Source organism: Salmo salar, chromosome 18, assembly GCF_965601325.2.
Source record: "Salmo salar chromosome 18, fSalSal1, whole genome shotgun sequence".
NCBI classification, from domain to species: Eukaryota; Metazoa; Chordata; class Actinopteri; order Salmoniformes; family Salmonidae; genus Salmo; species Salmo salar.
The window spans coordinates 90,461,161-90,482,865 of record NC_138308.1 but is presented as its reverse complement, the minus strand read 5'-3'; the positions used below and the strand labels follow the sequence as shown (position 1 = coordinate 90,482,865).

General features: G+C 42.9%; 2 protein-coding genes across 2 annotated transcripts in view; both read left to right on the top strand.

Annotated features, from left to right (window-relative positions):
* The window catches only part of LOC106578039 (5-hydroxytryptamine receptor 2C), a 256,500-nt gene extending 249,378 nt beyond the window's left edge, over positions 1-7,122 (top strand). The window contains exons 6-8 of the mRNA XM_045701585.2: positions 4,988-5,151; positions 5,560-5,916; positions 6,155-7,122. Coding sequence (XP_045557541.2) covers positions 4,988-5,151; positions 5,560-5,916; positions 6,155-6,724 — 1,091 coding nt within the window. The 3' untranslated portion in view covers positions 6,725-7,122. The remainder of the gene's footprint in view (positions 1-4,987; positions 5,152-5,559; positions 5,917-6,154) is intronic.
* A 5,416-nt stretch (positions 7,123-12,538) lies between these two features.
* LOC106591173 (actin-binding protein WASF3) overlaps positions 12,539-21,705 on the top strand; it is a 146,248-nt gene continuing 137,081 nt past the window's right edge. The window contains exon 1 of the mRNA XM_082965294.1: positions 12,539-13,213. The gene's annotated coding sequence lies outside the window, so the exon portion shown is untranslated. The remainder of the gene's footprint in view (positions 13,214-21,705) is intronic.

The window sequence follows — 21,705 nt, the reverse complement described above, 5'->3', positions numbered from 1 at the left end:
GCACTGTGTCATGCCAGGGGATGGTCTGGTTAATATAGCACTGTGCCATGCCAGGGGATGGTCTGGTTAATATAGCACTGTGCCAGGGGATGGTCTGGTTAATATAGCACTGTACCAGGGGATGGTCTGGTTAATATAGCACTGTACCAGGGGATGGTCTGGTTAATATAGCACTGGGTCATGCTCTTTGTAGCAGCCAGCAAATTGTGTCTCATGATTGTCCTTGAGGAGCTTATTGTTTGTACTTATTCCGTGCAGTGTTATGTTTAAGGGTTACTGTAATGTGATGACCTCTGCACAGAGGGAAGCCATGGTGCACGGGGTGGGGGAGACTGTAATGTGATGACCTCTGCACAGAGGGAAGCCATGGTGCACGGGGTGGGGGAGACTGTAATGTGATGACCTCTGCGCAGAGGGAAGCCATGGTGCAGCGGGTGGGGGAGACTGTAATGTGATGACCTCTGCACAGAGGGAAGCCATGGTGCACGGGGTGGGGGAGACTGTAATGTGATGACCTCTGCGCAGAGGGAAGCCATGGTGCAGCGGGTGGGGGAGACTGTAATGTGATGACCTCTGCACAGAGGGAAGCCATGGTGCAGGGGTGGGGGAGACTGTGATTCTCTGCTGCCATTGTTCTGCTCAAGGGTTTTCACACATCTCACTTCAGTGCTAATTGAAGTTGCTGCCAGGTCTGTCCTGTCCTAGCAGCTTGGTAACTTAGTAGCCTTATTTACTTAGGTTTATTTTACACAATTACTTAGATTGTTATATTTTACTTTTTGTTAAGTAGCTTCAGACTGAACATTACTCACTCAGTTTTGTGTTGGATGGTACAGTATTTCCAGGTTTTTGCTGTGTTTCTTCTACTGGTTTTGGTTTCCTATAAGTTTTTTGTTGATAGTCCTTGGTAGTAAGAATCCTTCCAGATAATCAACGTTTTATGTTTGTAATTTTGATTTGGATGAAGGTTTTGATGTAGAGTAGTATGCAAAACAATCCAAGTTTATCTACAATTATCCAGGAGCTCATGACCTATCGCTATCTCTATCTCTCTCAATCTCTATCTCTATCTATCTCTGTCTCTCTCTATCTCTCTCTATCTCTATCTATCTATCTCTATATCTTGCTATCTATCTCTCTCTCTCTATCTCTCTCAATCTCTATCTCTATCTATCTCTCTCGCTATCTATCTCTCTATCTCTACCTATATCTCTCGCTAACTATCTCTCTCTATCTCTATCTATCTATCTCTGTCTCTCTCTATCTCTATCTTCTCTCTATCTATCTCTCTCTCTCAATCTCTATCTCTATCTATCTCTCTCTATCTATCTCTGTCTCTCTCTATCTCTCGCTATCTATCTCTCTCTCTCTATCTATCTATCTCTCTCTGTCTCTATCTCTCTCTATCTCTATCTATCTCTATTTCTATGTATCTCTATCTCTATCTCTCTCTATTTCTATCTATCTCCATGTATATCTCTATCTCTCTCTATCTATCTCTCTCTCTCTATCTCTCTCTATATCTATCTTTCTCTATCTATCTCTCTCTCTCTATCTAGCTCTCTCTATCTCGCTCTATTTCTATGTATCTCTATCTCTCTCTATCTCTCTCTCGATCTCTCTCTCTATCTCTGTGTCTCTCTCTCTCTATCTATCTCTATCTCTGTGTCTATCTCTCTCTATCTATCTCTCTCTCTCTCTCTCTCTACCTCTCTATCTTTTTCAGCCCACTCATCTAGTCCTACTGGATGTTTAGCTGTTTATACCTCCTCCACTCTCTCTTTCCATCTTTCTCACTCACTCTCTATCTCTCAATCAATTCAATTCAATTCAAGGGGCTTTATTGGCATGGGAAACATATGTTAACATTGCCAAAGCAAGTGAGGTAGACAAGAAACATAAGGGAAATAAACAATAAAAAATGAACAGTAAACATTACACTCACAATAGTTTCAAAATAATGTACATTTCAAATGTTATATTATTGGCTATGTACAGTGTTGTAACAATGTGCACATAGTTGAAGTTTGAAAGGGGAGATAAATAAACAGATAAATATTGGTGGTATTTACAATGTTGTTTGTGCTCCACTGGTAGCCTCTTTCTCATGGTAACGGGACACACATCTGTCTGCTGTGATGGCACACTGTGGTATTTCTCCTAACAGATATGGGAGTTTATCAATGCCTGATTTGTTTTCTAATTCTTTGTGGATCTGTGTAATCTGAGGGAAATATGTGTCTCTAATATGGTCATACATTTGGCAGGAGGTTAGGAAGTTCAGCTCAGTTTCCACCTCATTTTGTGGGCAGTGTGCACATAGCCTGTCTTCTCTTGAGAGCCAGGTCTGCCTACAGCGGCCTTTCTCAATAGCAAGGCTATGCTCACTGAGTCTGTACATAGTCAAAGCTTTCCTTAAGTTTGGGTCAGTCACAGTGGTCAGGTATTCTGCCACTGTGTACTCTCTGTTTAGGGTCAAATAGCATTCTAGTTTGCTCAGTGTTCTTGTTAATTCTTTCCAATGTGTCAAGTAATCACCTTATTTTAGTTTTCTCATGATTTGTTTGTGTCTGTTTGTGTTGCTGTCCTGGGGCTCTGTGGGGTCTGATTGTGTTGCTGTCCTGGGGCTCTGTGGGGTCTGATTGTGTTGCTGTCCTGGGGCTCTGTGGGGTCTGATTGTGTTTCTGTCCTGGGGCTCTGTGGGGTCTGATTGTGTTTCTGTCCTGGAGCTCTGTGGGGTCTGATTGTGTTGCTGTCCTGGGGCTCTGTGGGGTCTGATTGTGTTGCTGTCCTGGGGCTCTGTGGGGTCTGATTGTGTTGCTGTCCTGGGGCTCTGTGGGGTCTGATTGTGTTGCTGTCCTGGGGCTCTGTGGGGTCTGATTGTGTTGCTGTCCTGGGGCTCTGTGGGGTCTGATTGTGTTGCTGTCCTGGGGCTCTGTGGGGTCTGATTGTGTTGCTGTCCTGGGGCTCTGTGGGGTCTGATTATGTTGCTGTCCTGGGGCTCTGTGGGGTCTGATTGTGTTGCTGTCCTGGGGCTCTGTGGGGTCTGATTGTGTTGCTGTCCTGGGGCTCTGTGGGGTCTGATTGTGTTGCTGTCCTGGGGCTCTGTGGGGTCTGATTGTGTTGCTGTCCTGGGGCTCTGTGGGGTCTGATTGTGTTTGTCAACAGAGTACCAGCTTGCTTAGGGGACTCTTTTACAGGTGAATCTCATTCCCTTTCACTCAATTCAATTCAATTCAAAGGGGCTTTATATGTTTACATTGCCAAAGCAAGTGAAATAAACAATTAACAAAAGTGACGAACCAAATCCATGAGGACTAGATAATAACAAGAAAAACAATACTCAGTGACAATACAGTAATAATTCTATCATGATATAGACATAGGTTCTTATGTTATTGGTCTGATTGGTCGTTCCACTGGCTGTACCTACGGGTGGGCATGAAGCTATGCACTTTGCTGCTAATGTTACATAAAGGGTTTTTCTCCCAATAGATAGGGGATTTTCTCCTTTCGCTCTCTCACTCTCACAGATAAGTAATGTGAATAGGTCTGGGAGACTGCCAGGTAAGAGGGTGACAGGTCAGGTTGTGGGTGTGTGTCCAGTGTATGTTTGTGTGTGTGGGTGTGTCCAGTGTGTGTGTGTATGTGGGTGTGTGTCCAGCGGTGTGTGTGTGTGTCCAGTGTGTGTGTGTGTGTGTGTGTGTGTGTGTGTGTGTGTGTGTGTGTGTGTGTGTGTGTGTGTGTGTGTGTGTGTGTGTGGTGTGTGTGTGTGTGTGTGTGTGTGTGTAGGCAGATAACAAGGTAACAGGTCAGGTTGTGGTTTCAGAACAATCAGAGGATCCGATCAGATGAAAGATTAATTAGAGATTATTTAGATAAGAGATTAGAGAAAATGAAGTAATCTATTCCCTATCTCTGTCTGTCTGTTGACCGGTCTCTCTCTCTCACGGCGTACCAGAGGAGGCTGGTGGGAGGAGATATAGGAGGACGGGCTCATTGTAATGCCTGGAATGGAATCAATTGAATGGTACCAGTCCTTAGAATGAGCCCGTCCTCCTATAGCTCCTCCCACCAGCCTCCTCTGCTACGTACCTCTCTCTCTCTCTCTCTCTCTCTCTCTCTCTCTTTTCTTTCTGTTTTCCCCTCCCCCTCTCTCCCTTTTTTCTCTACTCCCCTCTCTATATTCTTCTCTTGTCCTTTTCTCTAGATTTATTGATGGCTATTTGGGCTGCACAACAAGGACAAACACTTCATCATCCTCCTCCCTCCATCACTCTCTTTTTCTCTCCTTCTCTTTCTGTCTCTGGCTCTCTCCATATTGTGTCCATGCATTTCCCAGTCATTAGCCTCCACAATGTACATCTGTCTCTCTCCCCTCTCCCTCCTTCCCTCCTTTTGTTCTCTCCTTCTCTCATCCCTCTCTTTTGTTCTGTGGGATCGTTAGCCTCCCCAACAAGGACGAAATGTTAATCTCTCTCTTCCCCCAGCCTCTCTCATTGCCTCCCTTTTTTCTCACTCCAATAGTCCTCCATAACAATGACTCATCCATCTCTCTCTCTCCTTCTCTGTCTCTGTCTCTCTCTCTCTCTCTCTCTCCTTCTCTTGTACCTCTATCATCTCTATCTCTCTCTCCTTCTGTCATCCCTCTCTCTTTCTCTCCTACTCACATCTCTCTATCTCGCTCCTTCTCTCTCTCTGTCTCTCTCTTCTCCTACGAGTGTCCATCCCCATGCCGGTCATTGGTCTTCACAACAAGGTCTTCATCCCTCCTTCCTTCCCTCCCTCTCTAATCCTACCCCTTCTCTAATAACTACTTATATTCTCATCCCTCTCTCTCTCTCCTTCTCTTTCTTTCTCTCTCTCTCCCTCTCCCTCTATTCTAGGTGTGTCCATGCCTATCCCGGTGACTGACATTCACAACAAGGACAAGGTGTTCCTGCCTCTCTAATCACTTCCTCTCTGTTTTCATCCATCTCTCCTATAGGTGTGTCCATGCCTATCCCGGTGATCGGCCTTCACAACAAAGACAAGGTGTTTGTCAACGGCAGCTGTGTTCTGAACGAGGAGCGCTTCATGCTGGTTGGCTCCTTCGTGGCTTTCTTCATCCCATTGGTCATCATGGTTGTGTCCTACTGCCTCACCATACAGGTCAGAGAGGGTTTTGATTGGCTAGTTATTTGATGTTCTGTCATTTGATTGGCTAGCCAATGTATTCCTCCAGCCTCTGATTGAATCCCATTGGTCATCATATTAGTTTTCTTGTGCCTTACTATACAGGTCTGTCAGACAGGAAATATAACACAGGCCCACTTTGTTGGTGACAACCGCAATGGAGTCTGTGTTTTGATTAACTAGCCATGTACTGGTCCATGTATTTGTCAGAAACAACAGGTCATAGGGCAGACAGGCTGGTCCATGTATTTGTCAGAAACAACAGGTCATAGGGCAGACAGGCTGGTCCATCTTTAGTTGTTGCAGAGAATTATTATTATTTGACTAATAATGGTATGTCTGTCAGTGGTCCATCATGACATCACATCGTGTCTTCCCCCCCAGGTCCTCCAGCGCCAGGAGACCGTCTTCCTCTACGAGAGGAAAACTTCCTCCCAGCAGCCACTGGAGCCTCAGGCCACTCCCTCAAACCACCAGTCCCCGCCTCCAAATTTCCTAGTCCTGCCCATAAACATTGAGGCTCCTCCTCCTAGCAGACAAGGAAGTCTGAGCTGCCTGAAAGGGGCGGAGCCTGACCGGCAGACCGGCCTCTTAAGCAGTTCTCCCTCGGAGAGCATCAGTATGATTCCGAGTTCGGGGGTGGCGTCCCAGCTGAGCTCTCCGGCAGGGCGTGATGCACGGGACAGTCACGGGAGGCGGGGGATGATGCAGGCGATCAAGAATGAGAGGCGGGCCTCCAAGGTGAGGATCGACTGTAGACATCTAGCAGCTTCTCCTCTTAATGTCTCTTCTCTTCCGGTTCATTCCTTTCCATTCTGTCCTACTGCATTCCATCGCCTCTCATACACCACTCTGATCTACTCTACCCTGTTCTAGGTTCTGAGGACCTTGTTCTCTAATCTCCTCTGTTCTGGTGTGGTCTCTGTTCTCCAATCTACTCTGTTCTAGTGTGGTCTATGTTCTCTGTTCTGTGTTGTAGGTGCTGGGGATCGTGTTCTTCCTGTTTCTGATCATGTGGTGCCCCTTCTTCATCACCAATGTCACTTACGTCCTCTGTCAGGGTTCCTGCAACGAGCCTTTATTGGCTGAGCTCCTCAACGTGTTTGTGTGGGTGGGATACATCTCCTCTGGAGTCAACCCATTGGTCTATACGTTGTTTAACAAGACATACAGAAGGGCCTTTTCCAGCTATATACGCTGTCAGTATAACACAGGGCCGATGGCAGGGGTTAGTAGTAAATCTCTAGCCGTTCCCACCATTCAGTGTCCGTCTCATGCGGTCACGCCCATATTTGGACATCATGGAGGGAATGGGAAGAAGGGAAGTGTGGACCGGAATAGCAACTGTCGGAATGGTGGTGGAGGGGGCGGGGCCGACGGTAACGGGATGATCAGAGGGGTGGAGCCTGACGATCCTACAGATGACGGGATGAGGATGGATATGGAATGCCCCGGGATGATGTCGGAATTGGAACCCAGAATGTCGGAGCTGAAGCTATCTGTCGACAGCTTCTGCCACGCCCACTTGGAGCGCACCAGCAGCGTCTGATTGGTTGATTGGATAATTGGATCACGCCATTGGCTGATGATGGACGGACGGACGTGAAGTAATGCGAGGGAGGGAAGGACTGTAGTGAGCATGTGTCAAATAACACCCTATTCACTGTGTAGTACACTACCTTGAACAAAACTCCCTATTCAGGCACCTCTCTGTAGGGCTCTGTTTGATGTGTTGGGTACCATTCACTACATGGGGAATAGGGTCACATTTGAGACACAGCCACAGTGGGTGGTTTGGACACTTCTGGAAGAATGTGTCATGGAAGGACTTATCTTGACTCTTAACCCTTGACCTGGGTGTCATGGACTTGTACAATCTAGAACCCCACAGAAGGAGAAGGAGAAGAAGAAGGAGGAGGAGAAGAAGGAGGAGGAGAAGAAGGAGGAGAAGGAGGAGGAGAAGGAGATGGAGAAGGAGATGGAGGAGGAGGAGAAGGAGATGAAGGAGGAGGAGGAAAAGGAGAAGAAGGAGGAGGAGAAGGAGGAGGAGAAGAAGGAGGAGGAGAAGAAGGAGGAGGAGGATGAGGAGGAGAAGGAGGAGGAGGAGGAGAAGGAGAAGGAGAAGGAGGAGGAGAAGGAGATGGAGATGGAGAAGGAGATGGAGGAGGAGAAGGAGATGAAGGAGGAGGAGGAAAAGGAGAAGGAGGAGGAGAAGGAGAAGGAGGAGGAGAAGGAGATGGAGATGGAGAAGGAGATGGAGGAGGAGAAGGAGAAGAAGGAGGAGAAGGAAAAGGAGAAGGAGGAGGAGAAGGAGAAGGAGGGGGAGAAGAAGGAGGAGAAGGAGGAGAAGGAGGGGGAGAAGAAGGAGGAGAAGGAGGAGAAGGAGATGAGGACATGATTCAAGGCTGAACAGAGAGAAACTCGAGACTTCATAGTCTATGTGCCGAATGGCACCCTATTCCCTACACAGTGAACTACGTTTGATCCACTACATAGGGAATAGGGTTCCATGTCGGACGCTGCCATAGTCAAATGCAGTCTAACTTATTGTGTAATGGATCTTAGTAACAGTTCAGCACGATGGACATGACATAACAATACAACAGGTCTGAATTGAGCTTTTGCCAGTGTGTATAAAAACAAGTATATAATGGTTACTAGGGAGACTAGTAATGGTGACTGGAGAAAGGAAACTGAACAAAACTGAACTATAGCCCCAATGACAGTAACAGTACCACCTTGTGGTGAGACAGGGGATAGCACCAAGATCCACCTCATTCAAATGAATAGACCATGTAGGTAGAAGTCAATGGCCCTGACCACTGATACAGGGTCAAATTATTGGCAGTTGGGTAACCTGATCCTAGATCTGAGGTTAGTAGTTACTTATTTTAATTCTTACATGAGGGTGGATGAAGGGGTTGGAAACACTGGTCTCAGTACAATGGATCTCTCTCACACATCATAATGTATTACCTCATACTGATTGACACGGCAGGCAGTCCCTTGAGAAGACGGATCAAACCCAGCCCAGCTAAGGATGGTCAGCACTCATACTCTGAGACGCTTTATGAATACAGGTCTCAGAAGGATTGTTTTTGTCCCACACAGCCAGCCTAACTCCAGGCCCTATTAAGTTCATATCTTGACCAGAACATAACCACAACTCTGCCATTTGTACAACCATACAGATGTAGCATCTTAATTTGTGCACTCTTTTGTTGCTGATAACTTTCCTGCTCGGCAGGAAATGCTAACTTGTTGTGTATTCAAGGTTTATAAAATGCTTCTAAAGTTTGTAATGTCCACTTTAAAATGTCCAGATTTGATTTGCCCTAACAAAAATATTATTAACTCTTACAAAAAAATGTCCATTAACTATAATCCACATAATAATTCACATTTGCTGTTGCTGCAGTATTACTTTCCTGCTCTATCAAACTGGCTCAAATTAAGATCCTACATTTGTAGCTGTGACCATAACTCAACCATAAGCATAGGCTATAACCCTGTCATAGAACAAACCTCACCATAATCAAATCTGCATTGTATTAGTAACCCTATGGGCCTATATAACCCACATAGACCCTGAAAGTTATCCCTACAACTCATACTCAACACTGCCACAACCACAACCAAAACACCAGAGCACCTGACTGAATGTACTACCTATGACAACCTCTGACCCCTCTACACAGGTCACACACAGGTCCAAAAATGTTTTAACACACGTTGGTTATGTCTCAAGCGGCACCCTATTCCCTATGTAGTGCACTACTTTTCACCAGGGACCATAGGGCTCTGATAAAAGTAGTGCCCCATGTAGGGAATAGGGTGCCATTTGAGACGCACCCTGTCTAGCTCCTAAGTAAGGAAGATGGAACAGTAGGCCTAACCGATCACTAGGAATGTTGGATCTTTTTCCAGACAAAATACAGAGGGCAATAGGACTACAGGCCCATTGCCACCTTTGACATGAAGTTGAACAAAAAAATGAAACTAAAACTAATAAAGAGGAGTGCAGAGAGAAGGGGACGCCGAAAAAACTGAAAGAATAGGTTTTGGTTTGATCCGAAATCAGTTTGCGAAACCAGTTTGCTTTAACGATGTATTTTAAGCTGTATATGTTAGCTGTAACCGTGTGTGTAGGATAGAGCTCTGGTCCAGGGCATTAGAGCTTGAGCTTTCTCTTCTCAGCGTTGCCAAACTAATGCTGCGTTCATGAAATCTCTCAAATTCATAACTAAGGGCATACGACTGGGACAAATCCACTTGAACGGCCCTCTAACTGGTAATTACTAGTGGGAAACTTTTCAAATCCACTTGAACGGCCCTCTAACTGGTAATTACTAGTGGGAAACTTTTCAAATCCACTTGAACGGCCCTCTAACTGGTAATTACTAGTGGGAAACTTTTCAAATCCACTTGAACGGCCCTCTAACTGGTAATTACTAGTGGGAAACTTTTCAAATCCACTTGAACGGCCCTCTAACTGGTAATTACTAGTGGGAAACTTTTCAAATCCACTTGAACGGCCCTCTAACTGGTAATTACTAGTGGGAAACTTTTCAAATCCACTTGAACGGCCCTCTAACTGGTAATTACTAGTGGGAAACTTTTCAAATCCACTTGAACGGCCCTCTAACTGGTAATTACTAGTGGAAAACTTTTCAAATCCACTTGAACGGCCCTCTAACTGGTAATTACTAGTGGGAAACTCGTCCATCATCCCTGAGCTCTGACTTCTCCCACATTCTGACCTCTGATGTCACCTACTAAGGAAATGACCTTGATAACAGCATTTTCAGCAGCTAAATGCAGCAACAAAGCATCATTTATTTTAACAAATAAAAAAAATCTCTTCGTATGTTTTTTGAACATTCTAATTTGTTCACGAGCATGATGGCTGTACTTTTAGTTTATGGTTGATTCAGCTTGTTTGCTATTAGCCAATTGGCGTTCTTAACTAGTTAAAAGCATGTGAACGCACACAACCGGTTGCTCCCAGTTTACAAGTAGTGTTTTCAGAGTTTACCACTTGTTATGAAACCAGCATAATGCCCCGGGCCAGAGTTAGAGATCTTTTATGTGTCAACCCCTTACGTTACAATCAAATCAATCGCCATTTTTTTATACCATTTACTTGTGAATATGCGTCAATGACACTTCTCATGTTTTTACTATTTTAGTCATCCACACGACAATGTTTTTTATTTCATTTCTGTGTGATGCTGCTATTTATTTATTATTAAAATATCATTCTAATGTGTGCACAAAGTCTCCCTTCAGCTTGATGGATGGATGGGATGGAGGGAGGGGAGGGAGGGAGGGAGGGAGGGAGGGAGGGGAGGGAGGGAGGGAGGGAGGGAGGGAGGGAGGGAGGGAGGGAGGGAGGGAGGGATATTCTGAGGACTGCTAGTTTGTCAAATGTTTACATATGGTAATTTGGATGTCCAAATATGAATATTCAATTACATTGAAATGAATGGGTTTTCAGGTGGTGTATAGTGCAATGTCCCTGAAAGTGGTTCTCTTACATTTTAAGTGATCCAGGTTCTTCCACCATGTTTCCCACATGTTCAGAATATATTTTTAGACAATATATGACAAATTGCAGTTTTTTATTACTATTATGGGTATTATTTTATAGACCACCTTAGATCTGAATATTGATTAATTGACCCCAATGGGTCATGAAATGTAGTTTAACCAATTAATGTTGCCTAATATGGTGTGTTGTCAACAATTCAATTATATTTTTCAGTAAAATAAGTATTTTTATCAAAAAATAAATGTACCCTTTTTTTAGTGCACCATCCCTTTTACTGACATATCAACTGCCTGGTTGAGCACATTATTTTTAAAAGGACTGCTTTTTAGCCTTTTCAACAAATTATGTTCATATTCCTACTCTTCAAGGTCTCTCCTAACAGGAATGAGGCAGTATCAACCCCTCACAAAAGGAATTCCTGCCTTTTATCCCATATCTTTGCTGACTAGTTTTCTTACAGCCGTCTAAGTGGGCAAAGTTAGAGTGCCACAACACTGAACTACAGCAACCCAAAAGGATCAAATTATGTTAATTCATGCAGGAGGCCTGGGGGAGTTGACCAATCAAATTCAACTGAAGATGATTTTTTTCTTCATATCCACTTCTAAATCCATTGTCTCACCGGCTGCCCGACCGGCTGCTCTACCAGCCGGGTTGAGAATAGGGTTAAATTAAATCATAGTTATAGACCATATGTATGCTATTATAAAGTTGTTTGCCTCGTTATTGAGTGAAAGCCTCCCTTTTAACGTATTGTTTGATTGATTGTCGGCTATGTGTTGAATGTAAGCCTATGTATTCTGCGCTTGACTGATTTCCGCACCATGCATGGACAGCGACGCAAAGACGCTCAGAAGATCTGAGCATAAATAACTGTTTGTGGCTTCAAACATGTGTTCAATTATGGTTCTAGACAGGAACGTGCACAGATAGGGCTCAACCAGTGCCCAAGCACCTGCCCTTTTGCCCTCCTATGAAATAGTGCCCTCGCAGCTCGGTGGATTGGAGTAATTGTATTATTTACTTTTAAATGTTATTTTGATTATCTTTTCATTCTTTGTTTTAATTTTAAATGTAACAAATTGCATATCAAACTAGCTAATTTTACAATCTGTTGAATCTCAGAATTCCACAGAATTCCCCCACCCCTCCTCCTTCTCTGGCTGCGGGCGCTGGGCTGGGAGACTTGAATACTGGTAGGTGGGTCTGTCATATGTCTTTCACTGTTCCAAGGATAAATACTTATACTGCTTCTTAGCAACAGGTAGATGTCAGCAGCAGAACCAACTTAAATCAAGTAAGAAATAGTTTGTTTCAACAGCACATCTAACTATTTACATCATTTATATTAGCAGCCACTAGCATTAGCTTGCTTACAATGTGTGATGATGGCTGTGGTTGTACAAAATAAATAGCCATATACATTGTGACATTTTGGCTACAGAGGCAGTTGGTATGTTATGCATTTTTTTGTTATGCCTTTTTTTTGAGCACCCCCTTACTGATTGATTGATTGATTGGTTGATTGTCGCCTCCTTTGTGATTGTCTGTGCTCAGTATGTAATGTGCGAATGAGTGATTTCAGCACCACGGACAGCGACGGACAGGCGCGCGGTATGTCTGGAAGAAAACAACTGTTACAACACAGTTAGCTCCAATGCGTCACACAACAACAGTCAGTCTGGGTTTTCCTATAGAATAAGTTATTAGTGCTTTGACTCAGTATCAGCGTGACAATAGCCTTGGAACTGAGACGTAAATGTCAGCAGCACTTCGCTGTCGGAGCCAGGAGAGAGCAGCGTCGTTCCATTTCCAACCCTTTACAGTCCAGACTACCGGTATGTTGCAAATATGTGGCAGTAGTACGCCTATGTTGATAAGTAAAGAAAGGAACAACGACCTATAGCACCAAGCTGATGCTGAAGCTTATAGAGGCGTATATAAAGGCTGCTGTCTTCAACCCTACACCACAGTGAAGCGTGTGCATGCGGCTTGCTCTACATTCCTCCTAAATAAACCTACGGAAGAACACACACATATTTAGCCCATTCCTCATCACGGTACAGTAAAACAAAACAGCGAGAGAGACAGGGAGCGCGTAAAACATCTTGCTTATTTCGATCGAGGTTATTATAACGTGTAGTCAGTCGGTCTAAGTCTCGCCGTTTTTCGGTGAAGCGCATGCGCACTAACAGGTCTGGAATCTGCTGCAGCTCGCACTACAGGGCTGAAGAGTCGACGCTGCCTTGGTAACGTAACAACACACAGACTGGGCAAGAGTTGGAGACCCAGATATCCTTACATCAAAGGCTCCCTCCTCCTCCTTTCCTCTCCATCCATCCCTCCGTCCCTGTTTCTCCCATCATCAGCCAAATCTGGGCGGCTGTGCATCCGCTGTTATGGACCCGTGGATATGAAATCCAGACAGGGTAGAAAAAAATACGGAGAGAAAAAAATCTACTAAAATAATAAAGAGAAGCTACATTGGTGAGTTAAATCGCGCATTGCTTGTCATTTGTAACGGACGGGGGAAAAGTGAGCTAACGTTAGCAGCAGCAACAACAGGGGAATAGCACGTTGTTATGGTCGTCATGCATTAGTAAGCGTGGATGTATCATGGCCATGGAGGAGTAGCACTTCGAGTGTATCCTTGAGAAAATGTATACATTTGGTTACAGATTCATCATGCAATGAACTCAAACAAGCATAATCCGAAACCGATTATCGTTTGATTGACACGTTCTGTTTCGCCTATGTACACTGATTGTTATTTTAATGTACAATTGACACGAATGCTCTGTTCGGGCTATCTTTCTATCAAAATTGATGTATTGATTGTGGCTGCCTATATAGATAGATAGGTATAGGATATTTTTGTAGCATGTGGAATTGACAGTTTGCGTATGCGAAACAACTGGCCATCGTTTTAGCCTAGAACAGACTAGTAATGTAACGGCTGGTTGTGATACAGCCTGGAATCGTACCAGTGTCTGTAGTGACGCCTCTAGCACTGAGATACGGAGCCTTAGACCGCTGCGCCTCTCGGGGAGCCACTCAGAAACTAGGGAGGTGTCCCAAATGGAACCCTATTCATTATATAGTACACTACTTTTAACCACGAAGCATAGGGCTCTTGTCAAAAGTAGAACACTATATAGGGAATAGGGTTCCATTTGGGACTTCTGCAAACAGTGACTAGCAGTGTTTCACCACTCACTGAGCACAGACATCAATACAACTTCTATTCTACGTTGGTTCAACGTAATTTGTGGAAACATCATTGATTGAACCAGTGTGTGCCCAGTTGGCAACTTGGTTCTAGGGTTTAGTCCAATGATATATATAAACCCTGGATTGCTGATGCTAGTATTGATCATTGAGAGGCTTTGAATCCACTGGTTGGCCATATTGGCACTCCCCAGTTGGAGCAGTGCTCCATGCATTTACATTTGAGTCATTTAGCAGATGCTCTTATCCAGAGCCACTTACAGGCGCAATTAGGGTTAAGTGCCTTGCTCAAGGGCACATTGACATATTTTTCATCAAGTCAGCTCGAGGATTCAAACCAGCAACCTTTTGGTTACTGGCCAAATGCTCTTAACCACTAGGCTACCTACAGTGAGAACAGAATTCTACAATATTTCACAAAAAATATTTTCTAGGACAAAATTACATGTATTTAAGTATTTCTTTGTAGTGGGGACAGTAACATTAGTACACTCTGAAAAAATATACCCTAAGGAAATGTTTTTCTATATTATTGAATTGTTTTATTGTTTATCTCACATAATATAATTGAACACTATGCATTATGGTATTCGTAAAGAACACATGTGCAAAAATGAACGTAGACATTAATTTAACTTTCTTTTCTTTTTTTTACAATGGAGGAGTACCAAGATGGCTGCATGGTGGCTTCAATACAATGCCCCTTGGCAGTCATCTAGGGTTTATATACTGTACATCATTGGTTTAGTCTAGTGTAACAGATTATTCTTGCTAGAGCCAGACCCAACAGAGTCAACAACCATTTACCAGTCACTAATGTTGTTGTTATCTCGCGCTGTCCAAGTCAAGTTTTCACAAAAGTGTCAAACGTTCTCTTGTAGAATGATGTTTTTGTGCTGTACGTTGTCGTTTTCTTTTCAGTGTTGTTATTGTGTTACCAGTGCATTGACATATTTGGCTTAGAGTTTTGTTGGTTGTTTCTCTTGAAAAAAAATTGAATAACCTTTTCAAGATCTTGTATATTATGTGTGTAAATTAATGCCATATTGTCATTTTGTTATTACAGGTTAGTTACAATATACTTTGCTTGAGGGAAAGGGCTTTCAAACTGCTTGATATTATCTCAGTCGTTTTGTAGCCTGCCGAGACAGCACTTAAACTTGACTTGGAGCTAAAAGATCTGGATTAGTGGATAGTCCAGTGAGCACAAGAGGTTGAAAAGATGTCTTTGATTACAGTATTAAACTTGTAACAGTTGAAGACAGTGATCAAACAGTCGTGTCATTATTGATTGGAGGAAATTTCTCATTTTAAATGGATGAACTGAATGTTTTATGATGTTAGGCCTTTGTAGAACTGTATACACAGAGAGAGGCGGAGAGGGAGGGTTAGAGGGAGAGAGGGAGGGGGAGGGAGGGAGCGAGAGGGAGGGGGAGGGAGAGAGAGAGACAAAGAGGGAGAGGGATGAGAGAGAGAGACAGAGAGAGAGAGAGAGAGAGAGAGAGAGTGAGAGAGAGAGAGCGAGAGAGAAGAGTAGTACTAGGCAGTCTGAATCCAATCAAATTGTATTTGTCACATGCTTTGTAAATAACACGTGTAGGCTGACAGTGAAATGCTTACTTACGTGTCCTTTTCCAACAATGCAGAGTTAAAGATAAATAAATAAAAAATGTAAATAGTGACTTGAGGGATGAATACACATTGAATTATGAATAGTAAAAAAATAACATGGTTATATCCAGGTTTTGCAGGGTTAGGGGTACGAGGTAATTGTGGTAGTTACAGTATGTGCAGGTAGGGAGAGGAGGTAATTGTGGTAGTTACAGTATGTGCAGGTAGGGGTACGAGGTAATTGTGGTAGTTACAGTATGTGCAGGTAGGGAGAGGAGGTAATTGTGGTAGTTACAGTATGTGCAGGTAGGGGTACGAGGTAATTGTGGTAGTTAGAGTAGGTGCAGGTAGGGGTACGAGTTAATTGTGGTAGTTACAGTATGTGCAGGTAGGGGTACGAGTTAATTGTGGTAGTTACAGTATGTGCAGGTAGGGGTACGAGTTAATTGTGGTAGTTACAGTATGTGCAGGTAGGGTATGAGGTAATTGTGGTAGTTTCAGTATGTGCAGGTAGGGGTATGAGGTAATTGTGGTAGTTACAGTATGTGCAGGTAGGGGTAGGAGGTAATTGTGGTAGTTACAGTATGTGCAGGTAGGGGTATGAGGTAATTGTGGTAGTTACAGTATGTGCAGGTAGGGGTACGAGGTAATTGTGGTAGTTAGAGTAGGTGCAGGTAGGGGGACGAGTTAATTGTGGTAGTTACAGTATGTGCAGGTAGGGAAACGAGTTAATTGTGGTAGTTACAGTATGTGCAGGTAGGGGTATGAGGTAATTGTGGTAGTTACAGTATGTGCAGGTAGGGGTACGAGGTAATTGTGGTAGTTACAGTATGTGCAGGTAGGGGTACGAGGTAATTGTGGTAGTTTCAGTATGTGCAGGTAGGGGTATGAGGTAATTGTGGTAGTTTCAGTATGTGCAGGTAGGGGTATGAGGTAATTGTGGTAGTTACAGTATGTGCAGGTAGGGGTACGAGGTAATTGTGGTAGTTTCAGTATGTGCAGGTAGGGGTAGGAGTAATTGTGGTAGTTACAGTATGTGCAGGTAGGGGTACGAGGTAATTGTGGTAGTTACAGTATGTGCAGGTAGGGGTACGAGTTAATTGTGGTAGTTACAGTATGTGCAGGTAGGGGTACGAGTTAATTGTGGTAGTTACAGTATGTGCAGGTAGGGGTACGAGTTAATTGTGGTAGTTACAGTATGTGCAGGTAGGGGTACGAGTTAATTGTGGTAGTTACAGTATGTGCAGGTAGGGTATGAGGTAATTGTGGTAGTTACAGTATGTGCAGGTAGGGGTAAAGTGACTGGCACCAGGATAGATAATAAACTGAGCAGCAACAGCATATGTAGTGAATTTGAAAGTGTGTGTGTGTATGAGTGTGTGTGTGTGTGCAGTGGTGTAAAGTACTTAAGTAAAAATACAAGTTTGTATTACTAGTTGGTATTACAGACCGGGTCAGGGATAGGTTGAAAATGTCAGTGAAGACACTTTCCAGCTGGTCAGCGCATACTATTCCGTCCTGGTGAATGTTAAACTGTTTAAAGGTCTTACTCACATCGGCTACGTATAGCAAGATCACACAGTCGTCCAGAGCAGCTGGTGCTCTCATACATGGTTCAGTGTTGCTTGCCTCAAAGCGAGCATAGAAGATATTTAGCCTGTCTGGTAGTCTTGCATTGCTGGGCAGCTCGCATTCCCTTTGCACCCATCGAGTAGTAGGATTCGATCTTAGTCCTGTATTGATGCTTTGCATGTTTAATGGCTCGTCGGAGGTCGTAGCAAGATTTCTCTTATAATCGTCTAGATTAGTGTCCCGCTCCTTGAAAGCGGCAGCTCTAGCCTTTAGCTCAGTGTGGATGTTGCCTTTAATCCATTGCTCCTGGTTGGGGTATGTATGTACGGTCACTGTGGGAATGACGTCGTCGATGCACTTTTTAATGAAGCCGGTGACTGATGTGGTAAACTCCTCAATGTTATCAGATGAATCCCGGAAAATATTCTAGTCTATGCTAGCTAAACAGTCATGTAGCTTAGCATCCACTTCGTCTGATAGGAACATTGCTGACAGAGCAGGTAAGAGGACCAGGCCGACTCTCCGTCTAACTCTGACATCACCTGATCCCCCATCCCGGAAATATTGGACCTCTCTCTCTGTCTCTCTCTCTGTCTCTTTCTACATCCCTGCTCTCTCTTTCTCTCTCAGTAACCATTCAGTACTTAGCAGTTGCCAAGAGAATGTTTAGCCTGTGAGTTTGTAGTCCAGCGTGATGCTCTGTGATCCAATGTTCTGTTCCAGAACTGAACCTTTACTTTTAGAACCCTGGCCCAGAAAAATCATGTATTTTTCAGACTCTGACCGTAGGGTTACTGTATTCTTACCCCCTATGGAGTACTTGTCTTTTTTCCATTGTTTTATCAGGAAAAGAGACTTGGCTATCTGTTGAGGGGTAGCTTTTTCTACAGCTTTTGAATCAGGTATCAACTGTACAACTGGTTGGTCCTATTTTAAATGTGTCGGTGTAATAAATAAGTTATATGCACCTACACTGTAAATTCATCACCATTTAGTCATTTGCCAGACACTGTTATCAATAATCATTCACTTTAAAGATGTCCTCCAGGGATTTTTGAACTTTTACTGTATCCCAAGTATAAATACAGTAAAAGGTAAGAAAAATAATATATGTTTTGAGCAAAATAGTGTCTTTTAGGCAAAAATGCAAACTTCATGGAGTATGGCGTTCAAGGAGTTGGTCTGATGGGAATTTGTGATGTCATCAGCCTTCCCCCCTTGCCTGAGGAACTAGAAGAGCCATAGACAACAAAAGAGGAAAGATCCACTTGTGATGTCATGATTTACCTGGACAACCTATTGAGATGTGCCAATGCTGCCATTTTTATCTGAATTTCAAATCATTACTGGGTAACAATTAAGTACCTTACTGTGATTGTTGTCAATTAAAATAGTAAAAAAGAAAGAAAAATAGCTTCTTAGCAAAAAGCTATTTCCAACCGAGGATTTTGCTCGGACTGTCTGGGAGTGGTCTGAGTGGGGAGGGGAAAACTGAAAACCAGCTGTTATTGGCAGAGAGGTTTGGCACTCTATTTATTATTGGTCTATCAGGTGTTCTTTTCAAACAGCTGTTACACTAAAAGGGCATTATCATATTTTCACAATTTCAATGTATTATTCCAAACCTCATAGCGTGTAAATATATATAAAACACAAGAAAATCTAGCTTTTGACTGTCAATGAGGTGTTATTTGAGATGAAAAGGGGACTGGAGTGTCATTTTGAGGTAGCTAGATAAGACAACCACATATCACCACAAATACACTATAGCTTCCTATTAACAGTACCAATATCACCACAAATACACTATAGCTTCCCATTAACAGTACCAATATCACTACAAATACACTATAGCTTCCTATTAACAGTACCAATATCACCACAAATACACTATAGCTTCCTATTAACAGTACCAATATCACCACAAATACACTATAGCTTCCTATTAACAGTACCAATATCACTACAAATACACTATAGCTTCCTATTAACAGTACCAATATCACCACAAATACACTATAGCTTCCCATTAACAGTACCAATATCACCACAAATACACTATAGCTTCCTATTAACAGTACCAATATCACCACAAATACACTATAGCTTCCTATTAACAGTACCAATATCACCACAAATACACTATAGCTTCCTATTAACAGTACCACATATCACCACAAATACACTATAGCTTCCTATTAACAGTACCACATATCACCACAAATACACTATAGCTTCCTATTAACAGTACCAATATCACCACAAATACACTATAGCTTCCTATTAACAGTACCAATATCACCACAAATACACTATAGCTTCCCATTAACAGTACCAATATCACCACAAATACACTATAGCTTCCTATTAACAGTACCAATATCACCACAAATACACTATAGCTTCCTATTAACAGTACCAATATCACCACAAATACACTATAGCTTCCCATTAACAGTACCAATATCACCACAAATACACTATAGCTTCCTATTAACAGTACCAATATCACCACAAATACACTATAGCTTCCTATTAACAGTACCACATATCACCACAAATACACTATAGCTTCCTATTAACAGTACCAATATCACCACAAATACACTATAGCTTCCTATTAACAGTACCAATATCACTACAAATACACTATAGCTTCCTATTAACAGTACCAATATCACCACAAATACACTATAGCTTCCCATTAACAGTACCAATATCACCACAAATACACTATAGCTTCCTATTAACAGTACCAATATCACCACAAATACACTATAGCTTCCCATTAACAGTACCAATATCACCACAAATACACTATAGCTTCCTATTAACAGTACCAATATCACCACAAATACACTATAGCTTCCTATTAACAGTACCACATATCACCACAAATACACTATAGCTTCCTATTAACAGTACCACATATCACCACAAATACACTATAGCTTCCTATTAACAGTACCAATATCACCACAAATACACTATAGCTTCCTATTAACAGTACCAATATCACCACAAATACACTATAGCTTCCTATTAACAGTACCAATATCACCACAAATACACTATAGCTTCCTATTAACAGTACCAATATCACAACAAATACACTATAGCTTCCTATTAACAGTACCAATATCACCACAAATACACTATAGCTTCCTATTAACAGTACCACATATCACCACAAATACACTATAGCTTCCTATTAACAGTACCAATATCACCACAAATACACTATAGCTTCCTATTAACAGTACCAATATCACCACAAATACACTATAGCTTCCTATTAACAGTACCACATATCACCACAAATACACTATAGCTTCCTATTAACAATACCAATATCACTACAAATACACTATAGCGTCATTGGGAAAATTCATTCGGAATGAATTCAGACCCCTTTGAGTTTTCCAGATTTTGTTACATTACAGTCTTATTCTAAAATGGATGAAATAGTTTTTTCCCTCATCAATCTATGTACAATACCCCATAATGAGAAAGCAAAACCAGGTTTTTAGAAATGTTTGCAAATGTAAAAAAAAAAGCTATTTAACATTTGCATAAGTATTCAGACCCTTTTACTCAGTACTTTGTTGAAGCACCTTTGGCAGTGATTACAGCCTCAAGTCTTCTTGGGTATGACGCTACAAGCTTGGCATACCTGTATTTGGGGAGTTTCTCCTATTCTTCTCTGCAGATCCTCAAGCTCTGTCAGGTTGGATGGGGAGAGTCGCTGCACAGCTATTTCCAGGTCTCTCCAGAGATGTTTGATCGGGTTCAAGTCCGGGCTCTGGCTGGGCCACTCAAGGACATTCAGAGACTTGTCCCGAAGCCACTCCTGCATTGTCTTGGCTGTGTACTTACGGTCATTGTCCTGTTGGAAGGTGAACCTTCACCCCAGTCTGAGGTCCTGAGCACTCTGGAGCAGGTTTTCATCAAGGATCTTTTCTGTACTTTGCTCCGTAAATGTTTTACCTTGATTCTGACTAGTCTCCCAGTCACTGCCATTGAAAAACATCCCCACATCATGATGCTGCCAGCACCATGCTTTACCGTAGGGATGGTGCCAGGTTTCCTCCAGACGTGACGCTTGGCATTCAGGCCAAAGAGTTCAATCTTGGTTTCATCAGACCAGAGAATCTTGTTTCTCATGGTCTGAGAGTCTTTAGGTGTCTTTTGGAAAACTCCAAGCGGGCTGTCATGTGCCTTTTACTGAGGAGTGGCTTCCGTCTGGCCACTCTACCATAAAGGCCTGATTGGTGGAGTGCTGCAGAGATGGTTGTTCTTCTGGAAGGTTCTCCCATCTCCACAGAGGAACTCTGGAACTCTGTCAGAGTGACCATTGGGTTCTTGGTCACCTCCCTGACCAAGGCCCTTCTCCCTCAATTTCTCAGTTTGGCTGAGCAGCCAGCTCTAGGAAGAATCTTGGTGGTTCCAAACTTCTTCCATTTAATAATGATGGAGGCCACTGTGATCTTGGAGACCTTCAATGCTGCATAATTGTTTGGTATCTTTCCCCAGATCTGTTTCTGGACACAATCCTGTCTCGGAGCTCT